The sequence below is a fragment of the Oculina patagonica genome, chromosome 5, assembly GCF_052425735.1.
Source record: "Oculina patagonica isolate OP01 chromosome 5, crgOcupat, whole genome shotgun sequence".
Classification (NCBI taxonomy): Eukaryota; Metazoa; Cnidaria; class Anthozoa; order Scleractinia; family Oculinidae; genus Oculina; species Oculina patagonica.
This window is the reverse complement of record NC_135762.1, coordinates 1,625,131-1,644,913: the sequence shown is the minus strand read 5'-3', so window position 1 is coordinate 1,644,913 and position 19,783 is coordinate 1,625,131. Positions and strand designations below refer to the sequence as shown.

The following is a 19,783-nucleotide window of genomic DNA, read 5'->3' as shown; positions in this document are numbered from 1 at the left end:
AACCCGACATACCCAGCGGTCAAGCGTCCAGGACTAGTTGTAAGCTCAGTGAGCTTCTTGTTAAATTAGAGAGTAAGACGACACAAAACGAACAAAGGCAGAAGCAATTTTATTGTTCATGCAAAATGCACTTATTGTGTAAAATATTCCGTTATAAAGTAGGCCAGCTACAAATTACAAGTACAAAAATATCTAATAAAGGCTCGTGTGTATACCGAGAAAATACAAGTGACTCGTGGGATATTCCATAATACTCTTAATATAGTAAGATAATGAATTGAAGATATGTAGATTTGCAGAGTTGGATAACTTGGTCGAAGACATTTAATTGCTACTCAGAGTTACCAAGCAACTCATCAGGCAATTGCTCCGCAAGATGCATGAAACTCTGAGTAACAATTAAATATCTTCGACCAAGTAATCCAACTCTGCATTCTAGTTATACTTTTATGTACGCAATACTTGAACTACAAAGGCTCTGTAAACGAGATTGAGCTGCCAGCAGCCTATTTTTCTCGCCTGTGTCAAAATCCCCTTGCAGGTCAATGAGCAGTGTGATGGAGAGGAACCCTTGCCATAATGTTTTCTCCTGACATGGTCTTCTTTTTACTTGGCAGCTGATATGCCAGGTTATTATAAGGTATTTATAAAATCCTAAAACAGCTACGAAGCAGCCTATAATAATAATAATTAATGCTTATTCGGCGCAAAATTAACAAATTGATATGATTAAATGCGCCTTACATCAAATTAATTAAATATCTAAAAATTTACAATAGAAATATATAAGAATACAGTTAAAAACTTTCCTAGGATAAAAATTTAAAACTTAAGATTAAAATTAAAACTAAATCTTAAACCAAAATTCGTGAGAACTCACGCTAAAAGAGGCTCCAGCTGTAACTTTAATAATAACTTGATTTAATTCTAAAACAGCTATTTTATAGCTTAGATATTATTTTTATGCACTTTAAGTGTTAATAAACAACGTATAGAGAATCGTTTTTTTACTTATACTATTATTCTATTAATATCAACTGTAACATCTATGGATATTTTGTCAATCGAGGGCCGTTTATTTTTTCCTAAACTGACTGCCATCACGCGTCTAAAAAAAAACGCGCCCCATTTTCTAAAAATTGTTTTGAAGCGAACGTTCAACAATTACATTTGAGTACAACTACAGGTACAATTTAGCCATACTATGGCTAGTGGCTTAGTAAAATAGCTATGAAATCTTTTGACAAACCCGTACGATTATTTTAACATGCGTAAAAATCTCCTAGAATTTAACAAACTCTATACGAAAAAAACTATAAAATGTTTTTGTTGTTTTCAGATTTGATTTTGCAACAGTGAAACAATTGCACGAGTGCAGATGTTTATGACGATACTGACACTCTGGTCAGAATCAGTTTTCTCCTTACAGCATCAATTTTCTACCATTAAGGAGAATTTGGTTTTAAATCGACATTTTTCCCTGAGATAATCATATCGATATTTGAGTACCAAATCGCTTGAATGTTTTTTATAAAAATGTTTAAAGAAGATACAAACTGACACAGTTGGCGACTGAAGGGTTTCCCACATTTCTCAGTGTGGGCCATAATCCTCTAACGACACGTATTAGGCCCGTAAAAACAACCCGTCATATTTGAAAATTAGTTTGCTTGTCAACCTCGTTCCCAGGGCTTTTCCCTTGGTAATTTTAGGGGAAACCCTGGGAACGAAATTGTTTGCTTTTGTTTGTACAGTCGAAGCTCTCATAAGCGGACACCCTCGGGACGCGTAAAAAGTGTCCGCAACTGGAGCTGGCCGCTTACGAGAATGGTTCTCGTAAAGCAGCCACTAGAGGTGTAGGGGATTGATGGCCGCTTACGGGAGCTTGCCAAGCTACATAATGCTAATATGCATGTAAGTGGTGTTTCGAAATGTAACCGGACGTGGATTATGACAAAACAAACAGTGAAATATGGTTCTGTAATTACTGTAAAATAATTGTGACGAACGGTGATGTGAAGTAGATTGATAAAAACAAGATACAAAGGTTGTTAACAGGATTTTCTTTGGGGTGTCCGCTTACGGGAGCTTTAAGACAAAGAAAAAGTCTAAGTCGTAATCTCTGAAAGTGTCCGCGGCCGCTTACGGGAATGTCCAGCTTACGAGAATGCAAAAATACAGAGTTTGTATGGGAGCGTAAAACGGGTTTCAAACAAGGCGGCCGTAAGTAGAGCTGTCCGCTTACGGGAGTGTCCGTTAAGAGAGCTTCGACTGTATTCAGTTAAGGAGTGTTAGAGAAAGCATACATACATACATACATACATACATAAACTTTATCTGGGAAACCCTGACGGTCGTGAAAGCATTTTGCTTAATTTGTAGATTTCTCTCACCCTTTAAAAACAAGATAAAAACAAAATGTTCTTTTTTCACTTCTAACTGAACACCAGTCAATCAAACGTAAAACGGCTACAATCCAAATCCAGATCAGTGGCTTGTTAAGTTTCTGTAAAACAAAGATCCTAGCAGTATTGCTACTTTACAGTGTGGCTACTCCAACCAAGGCCACCTGACTAAATTTTGTGCAAATTGATAAAATTAATGAAAACCTTGGACGTTAAAAATAGATTTGCGACAAATTATCAATCTAAACAAGCTGCACACTACAGAAGCAATAAATTTATGACCTTTTTCTATCGTTTAAACACTCAAACACTATTGGTAAATTTGCAAAGAATTTGCTTGGTTGGCTTGGTTGGAGCAGTTGCACTGTAAACGGCTGGGATCAATGCATTTATAAAAAGTTACAGAGAGTGGCCCTGCGAGAGCAAATTAAGGTCCCTGGCCGGGACTTGAACCTAGACTACTTAGTTTAGAGCTCATCAATGCCCTGGCCATTGCAATTTCCACAAATAATTATTAGGGAATAGTTAATGCGCCCAAGCCTTAAAGGCATTGTTCAGTTATACATATGTATAAGCACGTGGGAATTTTTAAAAACCCGAGGGAAGTGCATAGGGAAGCACGAGGCGCAGCAGAGTGCTTATTGTACTTCTCGAGAGTTCTTAAAAAATCAGCAATGCTCACATAACTCAACAATGCACGAGGACCCTTCTTTACAAAACGTTCAAAAAATTATGTTGCCGTGGACCACGTGCTTCATCGAGCTATGATTTTCTCGAACTGACCATGACCACTACAAACACAGATTTACATTCCCTTTTTACCAATCACCGCACGCGCAATTCCTTGAACATTTTACAAAGTGTGTTATGTGCCCGGTGTAATGTACTAAATTATGTGGTCCTCTCTGGAGCTGGAACAGAAAGATGTCCAAGTAATTCTTTGATAATATCAAAACGCCGTATGTTGTGTTCTTTCAACGTCTTACAAAACTCGTAGACTTTCAAATCTGGGTTGGTTGCTTTAAGGTACGAAATTATGGTTTTCCCTGGGTCTTGACTTCCCTCAAGCGAATCTACATGAAGCTCGTCCATCGCGTACTTGAAAGCAACCTGCCTCCAGCCCCCAAGTCCATGGATTTTCTTGGTGAGAAGGGTTTCTATCTTACCTTGAGTGTTGGGATCTACATCTCTAAGACATCTGTAGGCTGGAAATGACAAGAAAAAAGTTTTATTTGTCGGGAAATCGGCAACCACAGGGTTCAGCACCCAAAGGGTTTCTAAAGAGGCTCTGGTACTAGGTATCCAGCTTGTAATAGTTTTAGTTCGATTAAGGTGCTATGTGAGCCAAGGACACAGGTGCATGCATTACTACAAAGAAGAATAAGCAGGGTTCTCAAGGGCTTTAGGTCCCCAGGTCTCCAGGCTCCCAAAAACTGGGGGCCAGGGCCACGCTTTACCCACCCCTCCCCAAAAACAACAACAATAACAATAACTACAAAACAGTGCTCCAGGCTCTGTGGCCAACATTCTTAGGGAATACACGCTCTGAAGCGAACGTCTCCAAATCCCGAGCAGTAAAACGATGGGGCTCTTGGCACCACAATGAACATTTTAGGGCTCCCTGGCTCGGGCCACCCCTTTTGAGACCCTCAATAGGAGATTATTCAGAACATTTGACAGTCAATACTCACCCATTCCATCACGAGGAACAACATCTAGTTCTGCCGCAGATGATTTAAAACAACCACATTGACTATCAGCGAGGCTTACTTGACATACATAGCAGCCAAAGTCCCGCAGGTCAACACAACTGAAGGCAAGAGTGGAGTTATTTTGACCTTGCATCGGCATACCATCTTTAATCCACTGATAAGAGACTTTATTCTTTCCTTGGACATTGCACTTGAATTCCACTTTTGACCCTTCTTTTTGTTCCTGATGCATGGGTTCTACCCCAATCTTAACTGGTTCTGTGTAAAAGCAAATAACATAACAGTCATCCAAGACTTCTTTTTACACCAAATCATGGAGGTATTGGTCTATTGGTGTCTTTTATTTTAATCAGTCTTGTTATCAGTTGATTTCCGCTAGTTAATACATTACAGGGTTTGAAAAAAAAAATGAATTCTAGCTAGCTTGCCGTTTGGACAAGCAGCTCTCACATTCTGCTTGCCCTGCTGAGCAGTTGCATGTTTGTTAAAGGTTACTTTTGTTATGATTAAATCAGCAGACGACTTGCCTGGGCCCTTGCTCATCGGGACAGTGAGCATGACTTTTGCTTACCCATCAGCAAAATCCACCTGTCATGGACGTCTAATCTCGTTCCCACATCTCGCGGGTTAGACAAAGCCGGAAGGTGAGATCCTCGCCTTCCGCTATTATATTAGCTAGCTCAATACACTATAACTGGTTTTAATTTGATTCAAGGTTTTATAATTATTTCGTTAAACCTTGGCAAACATGTAACCTATGCTCAGTGCCGTGTTAAGTTTGCGCTGGACAATCTAATATCACCCTCAGTGGATTCCAATGTGACAGATTACTGATAACATGTGTGTCACACAGTCAGAAAGGTAAAATTTCACTTAAAACAACAAATTACTTACCGGTGCGTGTAGTGAAAAAATTATCACGCTGACTTTCATCTGGATCCTAAAACGAGACAAAGAAATACAACATCTGAATCTCTGCAAATACAGGTGGACCCCACTATTTTGAACCGTCAGGGCAAACAAAAACCAGTCGAAATAGGGGGAGTTCAAAAAAGCCGATAGTGAATGACTGAAGGGCAAACAGCTTTTTGTTCGAAAATGCAGGGAATTTGAAATAACCGAGTAAATTAACAGGGTTCAACCTTACGTGATGTGGAAGAGCCACACATGCAATCCAGAGGGCTGTGTGGATTGTAGTATTGATTATATTCCTGAGCTGATAGCTTTGCTCTTATCTATTTTTTTTCACCAGTCTGCTTATGGTCTTTGCAACAGCTTGCTACGCACTCCTAGCCTATATATTTTACCAATCAGACTACATGATTTAGTACAACTGGACCATGCACAGAGCAGAAAAGTAAGGCAAGGTAATATCCAGTTTCACACTGGGCACGCAGTGAGTCCAGAGGGCAATGCAGCTGTAGCCATTTGCACGCTTTGCATGCCTAAGAAGCTACAATGTAACCTCCCATAAGCGGCTGCCCAAAATGTAAAGCCTATATGGTTGCTTACAAGAGGTGACCACGCAGTGAGGTTCAACTTGAGGTAAATTTGCTTCAAGCTTTAACAAATATTTAAACAAAAAACACATTAAGAATTTTCGTATTTATACACATAAACCTACCTCATTTCTTACTGGCTGATAATCTTGTTCCTTTTCAGACGAGGAAAGTCTCCTTTTTAATGCTTTGAAACTTGATGCTGAACCACTGCGCATTTTAGAGCCAACTTTACCATTTCCTAAATAAAGGTTTCCACAAAAAAATTAATAATTTTAAATGTCGACCATCAATTGACATAATTTTTTTCTGCAGATTATTGAGTGATTATGGGTTTATATAAATAAATAACAGTGATCATCCATTAGAAAGCTCTCTGGATGTTTGTCCTCTTTGCAGTCTTTCCACTGACCGGTGTACCGATCACTAATAACCACTTCATAACAATAAAAATTCAAATATAAATTGGCCAAGTGGACATGCCATACTCCAAAGGCAGAAATAAAGATAAATATAGAAAATTAAAATCATGTGCACAAAATAAAATTCATCCTTTTAACTGCTCACCTTGCGGTTCATCTGGATCCTAAAGGAGACAAAATAACGAAATTAGAAATTGAGTACCGGGTACCCATATCATATACACTATCAGGGTTTTTGTTTGAGGCCGGAGGCCAAACATATCTTCTGGTCGTTTCCCATTCCACATCAGGTACTTTGATACCAGTACTTTTGATACCAATATTTGGGAGTTTTTTGTATTTTTTTACACAACTATAATTATATTTTTTTTTACTTATACATCTCATGAACTTACTGACTAGAGGATAGCAGAAACAATTGACAATGATAAACAACTGAAAATTCTGTTGTTCATTTTCATTTAATATTTTACTTTTTATAAAAGAGAACTTGATGAACTCCAGCCCTGCAGCTGCCTGGGAAACTGATTCCTGGGTTGCAGAAATGTTGGAAACGGTGTTTCTGAGTGTTTTATTTTAAAATTTCCTGGGGGCATACCCCAAGACCCACCTTATTGGGTGCTTGTGCCTTTGGCGCTCGCAAAGTGCATTGCGGGGCCAAGAAAAATTTCAAGTCCGGTGCTTTCACAACTGTGTCCGCTACTTTACAAAACTGTTGAAAACCCTGCACTCTGCATATAGTTATGACTGGCATACATCAGGCCTTTACCAAGATGGCAGGGGGGGGGAACTTGGAAACGTCTGGGGTAGAGGAAATGCTACCCCATCAAAAGAGCTTAAATTTGCCACCTCATTCGACCCCACCCCAAAATAATTAATATATTAAGTTCTTTTTATTAAATAAGACATTTAGTCCTTCACTGCTGCTCTTCATGCCAGTAAACATAGTGGGCAGTAAGTAATCTGCATAAAAATTCTCCTGACTTATCTCCATTCATCCTTTTTATAACATTAGTAGGGAGAATTTGTTAAAAGAGCAACACAATTTCCCTTTGGTGATTAATTCTCATAACCTTTTCTCTTGGTTAAGAAATTTGATGTTGGGCAATAGCAATTTCATTGCCAGCCATTAATTAACATAATTCATTAGGCAGCATAATTCTATTTGAAACAGTTTAATTTAAATAATAATTAGTACAGTTCAATATCATAAGCAATATCATATTACATCCAATGTAAAGTAAAGTAGAATTTATTTTTATGATAACTGCAGATTTGCATTGTGCATACCTCTTCAGCTAAGGGCTGATAATCATCCTTTTCAAGAGAGCTAGGTAAGGAAAATTTCCTTTTGAGTGCTTCAAGACTGCGTTTCCTAGAATGACCATGTCCACTGCCTAAAGTTTGACAGTATATAATAATATTATTGTAAGAAGTATGTACCAAATATGTAACTTATATAATTGTGAATAAAAGGTTGTTTTCTGCTCAGGGCCAAGGTACAGATGCCGTATTAACTCAAATAAGCGCCGCAGCGCTTATTTAATTTTTCGCGCCTCAAGTGCGGCGCTTATTTGAGGGCGGCGCTTATTTAAAATTTGGATGCTTTAAAGAGTCTAATCTTTTACAGTAGGGTCTTTTTATTGTCAGTATTCGTCTCTTGCATTCTCGTACCTCGAGTCTTCGTCCCTTCTGCGCAGGCTTGAAGAAACGAGCGACTCTCGAAACTTCTGCTGGAGGGCCGATGTTGATTGGTTTTCAAAAGACAATGGAAATCACCGGAAGTAAACCAGATTTCCAATATGGCGGAAAGTACACAAGAGAAGTGGTGAACTTCAAATCTTTTCGATTTTATGTATCGATGTCTGTAGATGCTGCAACGGTTTAAGAAAACATTCGATTGATCTTAACAGACCAAAACCCAGTAAAGAATTGGTTTTGATTCTACTGAAGAGGCTTTGGAGGAGGTAGATGAATCATAAATTATATTTCGTGCTTTCGAGCCTGCAGGATCGCAGACTGCACGCATGAGAGTTCATGTAATCTCTTCGACGGCTAGGCCGCCATAACCTGCTTCATCGGTTGCTGCATACGAGCTGCTAGAAGAAGGAGAGCCTAAATTACTTGTCCTACCACGGGGAATATTAAACCACTGTAGCCGCGATCCAAAGCTGTGAACTGAGATTTTGATTTGATCTTCACAAATTTTAATTTAAAAATATCAAGCGGTAGGTTTCTAATTCTATGCCGTAGTATTTATTTTAAGTTAAATGGACGAAATTTTTTTCATAAGAGCGAATGGAATAGAACATTATTAAATGTTATTTTAGCAGTTGTTGTGTGAATGTACATTTTTCGTCACTACCTTGCAAATCACAATGAAAACTGAGTTTACATAATCTGAGTTATAAATTTAATACTGGATTGATCAGCTAGCTTGGCAGTCAAAATCCTTTAACTTAGTGACACTGACACCTTTCATTATGAAACATTTATTCGTTCTTTTAACTTTCTTCAAGTTTTCATTTGGCCATCATTGAAAATAAAAGGACACTATGATATTTCTCTGATGCCTGACAATCAGTACTTTGTTTGTGTTGAATCCAAGGGACTTACTGCAGAAAATGTTGAAAAGTCGTTTTAACTGTTCAAACATACTTTTGTACCCTGGCTGTTTAGGTTAAAGAAAATATACCCTATGGGTGACACCCCTTGTTAGCCTTATCTAGGGGTATCAAGTATACCCCTCCACTCTGGATCCTCATAAGAGAATGCCTTTTTACTAACATTTCCAGTTTAGTTTTAGAGACCTGAGATATCATTCTTAAGCTAATTATGACTGAGGTCACATAATTTTAGTTTACTCCAAGTTCATGTTTGAATCAGTAGCGAGAGTGCTTGTCTTTCACCAATGTTACCCGAGTTGGATTCCCACACCCAGCATAATATGTGGGTTTGTTGTTGCTTCTGGTCCTTGCTCCAAGGGCTTTTCTCTGGGTTCTCCAGTTGTTTTCCCTCCACTAAAAAGACAACACTACTAAATTCCAATTTGATTTGGAATCAGTGGGATAGGAAGAGCCACTATATAGAAGATGTTTCATTTTATTTATTTATTCCATTCCAAAATTACAAAGATTAATATAAAGCAAAACAAGTAGAAGAAGAGAAATGGAAAAGGTCAAAATATAGCTAGCTAATTTCATGCGCTTGTTTAATTTTAAATAACAATGATAATTTAGGATAAAAAAGTTAAAACAACATAGGAGAGGAAGAGGATGAATTAATTAATACTGAGCAAAATAATACTGGTAGAGTGCTTTTTTCAAATGTTTTCTACTTGGCAAGTTATGTATACATAAAGGAAGGTCATTCCAATGTAGTGACATCATATCCAAGAACAGTGGGGCAAAATTTCCTTATTTTTATTCTGGAGAAACTGGGATTTAAATGTTGTAAGGATGCACTTTGAGTAGTGTCTCCGGTAATTATGTTGCTCAGATACCATTTTACATATATGTTGCCATTTGGCTTTTTAAAAATGCCTCCACAAGTATTTTTGGAGTGCACAACATTGAAACTCGATATTAACTCCTGGTTCAGGGACTGCCGATAAAATACTTCTTTCCATCCCCCCTGGCTCCCAGTCTTCCCTGCCTCCTGGAAGTACCCTTTTAATGAACATGGCACACATAAAAACATACAGCCTAATATCTATGAAGTCTAATCTGATGCCGAAGGCCACAATGGAAAATAAAACCCTGAATTTAGATGTTCCCAAGGTGAAGCTGGAAGGCCCAAGTTCCCTAGCCTTACGGTTAAAACAAACCCCAAAGGGCCCAAATTTTCCACCCCTCTTCCATTTTGATTACCTATGGATTTGCTGTATAAGGCAGATATTTCTATAACAAGGTTGCCACAGCTCAGGAAAGTTGTCAAGATATGATATGGTTGGAAAAAGATGAACTTCTTAGAAAGTTGGGGAATTTTGATCAGGATATCAGAGGAAAACTAATATTATTACAAAGAAAAGTCTGGGAAAGTCATCCTTAGGTAAAATTCATGTTCGAGCCTAGCGGCTGATCAGGCCAGAGCTTATCCCGGTTTCCGTAGCATGAAGCGACTAAGAAAAAGGATAGGAAAGAACAGAAACAGGCTGAGACTAAAGTTTTTATGAGTCAAATGAGTCAATGGGTCAAATCTTAAATTAGAGTTATAAATTTGAAAATAGTGCTTGTGCTACCCTTACTAACAAATTAAAACTAACCGCAAGCAAACCGGAGTGGAACTAGCCACAAGCAAACCGGAGTGGAACTAACTGCAAGCAAATCGGAGTGGAACTAACCGCAAGCAAACGGGAGTGCAACTAGCCGCAAGCAAACCAGAGTAGAACTAACCGTAAGCACTGTGAAGTGCTTGTAAGCTTACTTGTATAAAGGTAAACAATAGTTCAATAGATAATATCCTACTTTGTGTAAAAATCAGCTTGACTCATGACTCATTTGAGTCATAAAACAGGGGGCCTCAAACAGGCTATCTTTGTGGTAGGTGGAAAGGATGGCTGTTGGGGGTATCCGATGGTCAGGGGCTGCTATTTTATATTACTTGATTTATAAATTGACTTGGTCAGGGAAATTTACCGGTAAGGGAATTTGGAAACTGTCTAAGGTCAAAAGCTAGAGCTGGTCTCAAGGCTGTCCAGCTTGTAACAAAAAAATTAGAAATGTGGTTGAATGGATACATCATTGCTTAGTTTGACTCAGCCATGTAGGAGTTAATCAATAATAAGTACAATCTTAATGGTTGTACATATTTCAATATGCTTGTGGATAATTTTGGTTTCCCTATTTAATTTAAACACAAAGTAAGCCCTTTTAAATTAAATAAGACAAAGAGTTTTACTGTTGGCAAACTGCAAATTAACCACCACTCGTCTGCACAGCTTTGTCAATATAATTATTAGGTTTTCAAATAATCTTACAAAATTATTTATAGAAACAGATTTACAGGATTTCCCAAACAATACAGCTATTGAAAAATTGTGATACACAGTATGACCATTAAAAACTATAGCTATCTGTAATATCGCCTGTTAAAATAGCAATCTACATTTTACATACCGTACTAATAACATACCATGCGAGTCAAAGCCATCTATGCGATTCGTCCACAACGTGCAACAGTTAAACTCTCGTATGATTTAAAAACTTATTCCGCCGTTTCAGGAGCTCTATATAGCAGATTTTGTTTCTGTAACAGGGTTTCGAGGTGTGCAAAGATGAGTCTAAAATTCTTCAGGTTCCCCAGTGGCTTTATGGTGGGTTGAGAGGCGATATTTATATAATATAACACATAATTGATGAGTTAAATTCTTAGAAGTCTGCGAGTGACTGTGAGCACAATCCATAAATCCGTAAAAGATACGGTCATTTGGTAAACAAGAACTTGCCGAAAACGGTTGGCAGGACAGGCAGAACATCTCTTTCCAACAGTAAGCATCTAAAGGATCTCCATCTGCTTGCCGTTCGGTAGAATCTCTCCGAAGACTGGGAGACTGGGCCCGGCATCATGGCAGACGGACGCAGACTTTAAGCGCTCCGTGCCGAACGATCTGTTTCCTCGGCCTAAGCATGTTTTCTATAAATTGCGCGTTGGATTAGGCCAGCTTTAAAGTGTTTATTTTCAAATAGATGGGCAGAGGTAAAAAAAGAAAAAAGAAAGGGTCTTCGAGCACATCTTTTGGTGAAGACGACGAAGAAGCCATGCTGGCGCCAGATAGTTTGCAATTACTGCAAGAGTCAATTGACTGCCTTAAGAAAGTTGTGACAGAAGGCTTTGCAGGGATTCACGCGGACATGGATAAACTCCGTCACGAGTTTAAAGAGGAAATTGACGCCGTAAAAGACACCATCAAGGACGTTGAGAAAAGCCTAAGCAATACTCAAGATGATGTAGAGTCACTGAAAGAAACCGTCAAGAACGTTTCCGATGCTAACACTAACAGCATGAAAGCCCTTAATGACAGAATTCTTAAACTGGAACAGAAATTAAAACTAGAAACCGAAAGAAACACTCAACTAGAGCAATACACGAGACGAGAGAATCTAGGTTTCAACAACATTAAAGAAACGGAGGGAGAGGATTGCAAGGCTTTGATCTGCGATATCTTACAACAAGATATGAAGCTGGACGCTTCCTCGATAAAGTTCCACGCTGTACACCGCGTTGGGAAAAAAGTGCAGGAAAGATCAAGGCCGATCGTAGCGCGTTTTGTAAGCCGCGAAGACAGAAACGTCGTATGGGCGAAACGAGGGAAAATCAAACAATCTACTGTCCACACAGATGCTTACATAACAGAAGACTTCGCACGCGCTATTCAAGAAGAGAGGAAAGTCTTAATAAAAGCAATGACCAAAGCAAGAGAAGACTTAGGAATGGACAACGTCAAAGTCATCGGAAGGTATTTGATTATTGACAATCAGAAGTATGACTTTAATAACATCCCAGATTTTCTAAAGTAACCATTTTCTTAAGACATCACTGAAACACGGAGATAATTATTCGTTTTTTTTGGAACCCAATACGCATATTAAATAAGTTTATTTGTACCTTAGGGTGGGAAATAAGATCCCATTGGGCACAATAGCGCGTTAACTGTGAATACCTTCATTAAATCTCGCGGGGTATTAGTCCTAAAGAAAGAGATTTTAACGCGTTTAATGTTATGTATTGTTCGATGTTTTTTTTGTATTCCTCTTTGTATATATGTAATAATTTTTGCGCCACTACAGCACAGCTAGCTGCTTTGTTTCAAGCTTTCAGCTGCCTTGTTAATTACCCTAAAGAAAAAGCTACTTTTAATAATTTTTGTGACACTAAAGCTGCTCCAGAAACAATCTTTACATAGCTCCTTACATAGCTCTCAAAATATGTTCACTTAACGTAAGAGGCTTGGGAGACATGCTAAAGAGAAGAGAGGTATTTTCTTGGCTCAGGGCAAAAAACAACTCTATTTATTTTCTACAGGAAGTCCATTGTCGCGAGAACACGTCCTCGCTGTGGTCGGCAGAGTGGAGATATAAATCGTATTTTAGTTGTTGCACAGGAGCTAAGGCAGGAGTCGCAATTTTATTCAATAATACATTTGATTTCGAAATGAAGCGGGTATATTGTGATCCGAACGGACGATTTATTATTTGCGACATCAAAACCAACGAAAAGTATTTAACGCTCGCCGCCATTTATGCTCCCAACGACGATGACGCGGTTTTCTTCGAAGGTTTCTTCGAACATTTGTTAGACTTTCAATGTGAAGAAGTAGTTATTGGTGGAGATTTTAACTTAGTACTTGATCTAGAAAAAGACAAGAAAGGTGGTGTCGCGAAAACACACAATAATTCATTGAAAGTTGTACAGGAATTTATGGAGAACTTAGATCTGAGTGATGCTTGGAGGGTGCTGCACACTGATTCCCTAAGATATACCTGGCGCCGCCGAAAACCCGAAATTCAATGTCGACTAGACTTCTTCCTTGTTAGCCAAAGCTTAATGTGCAATGTCACGCACGCCGATATTTCAACAGGATATAAAACCGATCACTCAATGATTGATATCAGTATAACTGTTCAATCGAATCCAAGAGGACCAGGCTTTTGGAAACTCAATACTTCTTTTCTTACCGAAATTGAATATGTTAACCAGATAAAATCAACAATTCAAGCTGTTAAAGAAGAATATCAAAATGACGACACTGTGAACCATGCGCTACTGTGGGAAATGATAAAAATGAAAACCCGAGAACAATCATTAAAATACGCAGCAGCCAAAAAGGCTAAAATTGTAAAACGGGAAGAAGACCTTGAAAAAGCAATTAACAACTTGCAATTACAGATAGAGACAACAGGCGACAACGAAGGTGCTAAACAATTAGAATTAGAAAGAAAAAAGGCAGAGCTGGAAAAAATAATTGAGTACCGCACCAAAGGTGCAATTTTAAGATCGAAATGTAGATGGTACAATGAGGGTGAAAGAAATACAAAGTATTTTCTTAACATGGAAAAAAGGCACTACAAACAGGGGGTAATAAGTCAGCTAAAAACCAATGATGACGAAACAGTAAATTCAGACAAAGAAATCCTAAATCATTGCGAATCCTTTTACAAAAGTTTATACAGCTCCCAAATGAATACCAACGACACTTACGGTGATGGCATGTTTTTTGATAAGAATAATACTAAGTTTCTGGACCCAGATGAACAAATGTCATGTGAAGGCCTTCTGACCAAAGAGGAATGTTTACAAGCATTAAAAAATACAGAAGCAAATAAAACACCTGGCTCAGACGGAATACCTGCCGAATTTTATAAAGTTTTTTGGAACGATTTGTCGGACCTGCTTGTTAATTCACTTAACTTTGCATATCAGTCAGGTCAATTTTCGGTAACCCAGAGACGTGGAATTATTAAATTAATCCCAAAAAAGGATACAGTACCTTACTTTATTAAGAAATGGAGACCTATAACCCTTTTAAACTGTGACTACAAAATTGCGACCAAAGCTATTGCAAACAGACTGAAAAACGTTCTACCGAGCCTTATAGATAACGATCAAACTGGATTCCTTAAAGATAGGTTTATCGGGGAGAATATCAGACTCATCGATAGCGTAATCCATTATACAACGGCCAACAAAGTCCCTGGACTTTTACTCTTTCTCGATTTTGAAAAAGCTTTTGATACAGTAGAGTGGACTTACATTCAAAAAACATTTAGATATTACAATTTTGGACAATCTCTAATTAATTGGATTAAACTGTGCTACCACGGCACAGAAAGTTGTATTCTTAATAACGGATGGGCCAGCGATTGTTTTAAGCTAGAAAGAGGAGTGAGGCAGGGCTGCCCTCTTTCTCCCTATCTCTTTATTCTCTGTGTCGAGGTTCTAGCAGATGCAATAAGGAAAAACCAAATTGTGAAAGGCATTATTGTGAATGGAAAAGAAATAAAAATTAGTCAGTATGCGGATGACACCACTTTAATACTGGATGGTTCCTTGGAATCCCTTATAGCTTCTCTGCATACACTATGAACTCACCATTCCATTAAAATGCCATTAAAATCCCTTGAAAAGGTCATGAAATTGACTTCATGGCCCATAAAAGACGCAAAAATGATTTTCATGGCCATATCTGTGGCCATGAAATTCCTATGAAAAAATGGCAAATATTTTTCATGACCCATGAAAGTTAAAATTGGCACTTTCATGGGTCATGAATATTCCTTGAAAATCATGTCGAAAAGTAATGCACCATGAAAACATGCCATGAAATCCATTTTCACAATTTTTCATCACCCATGAAAAAAAACATTTATTGAAGGTTCAATTTCACGACTCATGAAAAATGTTTTCATGAGCCATGAAATTGAAGAGTTTTCAACCTCTACAATTTCATGGCTCATGAAAAACATTTTCATGACTCATGAAAGTAAACTTTTGGATCATAGAATGTTATGGTCATGAATTAACCATTATGTATTAAAAAATTCATGGTTTATGAATTTTTCATTAAATTAATGTTGGCCTACATAAAAATTAAAGAACATTCAAGATGAATGACAATAGTTGAGTTTTAAAGTGGCTAGGCCACTGTATTACAGTTAATTCTATTCATTTTCTTTAATTAAATTGACAGAGGAAATTGGTGTGAATGAATGAATTTCTGGCATACAGTATATTTGATAATGAAACTTTTATTCAAATCGAGGTATCCCATCTCTGGATTTAAACTAGTGATCAGAAGCTATAAACTACACTTTGCAGTAATATTAGCACAAGCCTGTACTATTGTCCTAGCCATTCGTGTTGTTTTGATCTTATTAAAATGAAAATGTTTTATAAGCCATGATCACATGGTTTCATGGCCATTAATTCACCATTAAAATAGTGTTTGCTAACTTAGAAATTAAAGAATATCCATCATTAATATCATGAATAGAATTTTAATGGTTCATTATTAAACATCAGATTCTCACATATCAAAAAATGCAATGTCATGAAGCATACATGTATTCCTTTGGTAGCGGTATCAGTTATAAATGTTTTATATGTGCATTGGTTGATGTTTAAAACTTTTAGATCAACAGGAAAGAATTTTGGGCTATGTCCTTTTGTACCAGTGCACAAGGGAATAACCATTGTATTGTTCTTGTTTGGGAGTCATTGTTTAGCTGTAGTTTTTTGTTTGGCCTTTTGTGTCAGCTCTTGTGTACCTGTACACCTGGTCAAAACTGAATTCAGGCACAATTATGAACAGTGCACAAATTCAAGAACCTCAAGGTACCATAACTGTTTCATTGTGTAATGCAACTTTCACTTAACACTCTACTGGTCTTAATTTATAAATACTTACATTCCCATCAACAATGTTCAAACAGCAACATATGCATCGCACGTACGCTTGATTAATTTTTAGTTTGATCTTGAAAATCCACCACGCGGGAAACTCGCATCGTTGTTATTGCTAATATACCTTATGCACACAAAATAATTTCCAAAGCAGTCAGTTTACCGTTTGGAATGCTCAAGGTTGAGCGAAAAGATATTGCAATGGAATCCCACATAAGTTTCATGGAGCACACTCCACAGTGTTCGGGAGCGTTCGAACTCCTCAAGTTCCAACTTGACTATACTTCATCTTTCTCTCAATAAAAGTCAATAATGTCCCAAATCCGTTAGTAAAATTGCTTGGAACCATCATATGCTTCTTTAAACGTTTCCTGGCTACTTTCCAGACAACAGAACGCCATTAAATGGCGTAAAAAGCCGAGTGTGTTTGTGAAATTCGGCTACACGCACCGCCATCTTGGATTTGGACGAGAAGGCCCTGAGAACCAGTTAATCTATCCCATGATGCAAGGCTCTTTTTAGGCGCGCGATTTCAACAGTTGAAGGCAGTTGAAAGAACTGAGAACCGAAGAACTATACCTCTTGAAATGATTCTAAAAGCAACAAAATCAAGATCTTTCACCTCTAAAAGAGAATGTGAGTAGAAATAATCGTGTGGTTTTTAAAAGTAATAGTTTAGATAAAGGTTTTTGTAACAATTCCCTCGGAATTAATCAGCAGTCAGTGTGATGTTGATCTGCATACATGCATAAATGTATGCTTTGTTCTTGCAATTATTCATAAATAAGCTTGAGCTAAAGCTTAAAGTTGTTTTAGAAACTTATTTAAATAATAGCACCTAAACTTGTGATAGAAATCGATCTCAAAATATGTTTTTGTTATGAATAATTGTGCTTTTAAAGTGTGTATTCCACGCCCAGAGAAGATCTGATTTTAATCGAATGTTGCTTTGTGCTTTTGTAGGTATTGCAGCAGAAAAGCTCGATGAAGACATTCACCAACAGAGCAATGTCATGATTTTTAAAAAGCTAAGTGAAAAACAATTCACAAACATGACTGATGATCGGTACTTTGAGACTTTTTAATCATAAGTGGGATGTACATCTAGCAGGAAAATGTAGTCTTTGAAACTTGAACAGCTGTAAATTTGAGGGCTTTCAATGGCAGTCACTACACATGTTTGTCACATGAGAAATCCTGCAAATTTAGTGAGAACAGTGAAATAAATAATCAAAATTGTTTCTGTTCGTCTTAAATCTTATGTGGGCTGCTTGATCTTTTGGTATCAGTCACCAATCTATATATTAGCTGTTAATTAACCATAAAGCTGTCTGTGCATGGCTTGTGACTCATTCACTGTATTTTGGTGCAGTTTTGTATTGTTGCTTGTTTTTGTTTCTTCATAATATTTTTTGTGTAGCACAGGGCATTCTCGTATCTATTTTAGTTCCATTTTATAGGATTCATAATTTATGGAAGTTTAACGGCAAATCGATGTTACATATATTTGTGTGCTTGATTTACCCATGAAAAAAGTGAGATTTGTTTTAAAGGCATTTTCATGGTGCTTCTGGGCCTTTACCTACCCCATGAAAAATGTGGAGAAAAGATGGTGTCTGATCATGAAAACACCATGAAAACCATCAGAAATTTTCATGGTCAATGAATATTTCCATATTCAAAGGATATTCATGGGCCATGAAACTTTTGAACCCATTAAAAGCCCATTAAAGTCAACACCATGAAATAAAGCAGGCTTTATTTTCATGGTCTATAAAAAACCCATGAAATTCTGTATCTTGCTTCAGTGAACTTTCATGGCTTTTTCAGGAGTATTTAAAGGACTTTCATGTAATGTGAGGGATTTCATGGGCCATGAATATGGAAATATTCACAGGATTTTCATGCCTTTTTTATGCCTTTTTAATGCCTTTTTCATGGCAAAACCCCATTAAAAAAGCCATGAAAAATCCCATGAAAAAGCTTTGAATATGTCATGAATTTACCATGAATAAATTAATGGGATTTTCATGGGTTTTGAGTTTATAGTGATATGTTGGATAACTTTCAACTGCTATCTGGCCTTAAATTAAATAACAAGAAAACGGAAGCCCTCTGGATTGGTGCTAATGCCGGAAAAGAAGAAACATTGTGCCCGGAAAAAGACTTAAAGTGGGTGAAAGGAAAGGCCAAAGCCCTTGGAGTATGGTTTTCGACTAATCCTGACCTAACCGCAGAGCTGAACTACAACGAAAAATTAACAAAAATAAAAAATAGCCTTAGCTGTTGGGAGTGTCGTCGACTTACCCTCTATGGCAAAATTACGGTTTTAAAAAGTTTAATCGCGTCCCAACTGGTATACATTTTATCCCCCCTCACAACTAATCACCTTGTCTTGAAGGAAATCAATAGCCTCTTCTATGATTTTTTATGGAACGGCAAAGGCGACAAAATCAAGCAGGAAGTAATGATTAACGACTATGCAAAAGGCGGTTTAAACATGATTGATATTGAATCTTTTAATAAAGGATTAAAAACTACGTGGGTCAAAAAATATATTGATGTTAACAACCATGGGAAATGGAAACTCTTTTTTGATTTAGAACTTAGGAATTATGGGGGAAGAGCTTTTTTCAGCGGCAACCTCAGAAAAAGCGACTTGTCAAAGTATTTTAAATTATCCTATCCCTTTATCGTGGAGATCGCAAATATCTGGTCTGAAATAACTTTCGAGAACAATTTAGAGTCTACAGATCATTTTCTTTCCTTGAACCTTTGGCACAACTCTCTTTTACGGATCAATAACAAACCGATCTTCTACGAAGCATGGCTGCAAAAAGGGATTAACAAGGTTTCGCATTTGATGAAAGATTCAGATGCGTTCCTATCATTTCATGAATTCAAACAGCGCTATGATCTCAACGAAACAAATTATCTTGCTTTTTACGGGTTGTTATCTGCCTTAAGAACCCTACGAAATAAAATAAGAGTGCCCGTACGCAACAATGCAAATACACAATACGAAAGCTTTTATACGAAATTTATGAAAGCAAATAAACCAAGTAAGCAAGCTTATAAAAAATTAATTAGTCTCAAACAAAAGTGTCCAACCAATAGCCAAGAAAAATGGGCCGTGGATTGCGCCTCTGAAGCTTGCGAACCAATAGATTGGGAAGCGGCATACCAGTTATCTTTCCAGTGTACAAAATCTACAAAACTTATTATATTTCAATTCAAACTTCTGCATAGACGATTGGCGACCAATGATTTTCTTAAAAAAGTAGGAATAAAAGACTCTGATCTCTGTAATTTCTGCAAAACAGAGAAGGAAAGTTTGATTCATC

General features: G+C 37.4%; 1 protein-coding gene and 1 long non-coding RNA gene across 2 annotated transcripts in view; one reads left to right on the top strand and one right to left on the bottom strand.

Annotated features, from left to right (window-relative positions):
* Window positions 1-2,366: 2,366 nt before the first annotated feature.
* The window catches only part of LOC144654159 (uncharacterized), a 24,030-nt gene continuing 6,613 nt past the window's right edge, over window positions 2,367-19,783 (bottom strand). Inside the window, exons 6-11 of the mRNA XM_078514252.1 lie at window positions 7,329-7,435; window positions 6,184-6,202; window positions 5,742-5,857; window positions 5,012-5,057; window positions 4,097-4,375; window positions 2,367-3,610 (exon numbers count right to left, since the gene is read on the bottom strand). Of these exons, the coding sequence (XP_078370378.1) occupies window positions 3,297-3,610; window positions 4,097-4,375; window positions 5,012-5,057; window positions 5,742-5,857; window positions 6,184-6,202; window positions 7,329-7,435 (881 nt within the window). The 3' untranslated portion in view covers window positions 2,367-3,296. The remainder of the gene's footprint in view (window positions 3,611-4,096; window positions 4,376-5,011; window positions 5,058-5,741; window positions 5,858-6,183; window positions 6,203-7,328; window positions 7,436-19,783) is intronic.
* On the top strand, window positions 16,958-17,680 carry LOC144654766 (uncharacterized). The gene is made up of 2 exons (XR_013570979.1): window positions 16,958-17,075; window positions 17,403-17,680. It is a non-coding gene; the product is annotated as an uncharacterized LOC144654766 (long non-coding RNA).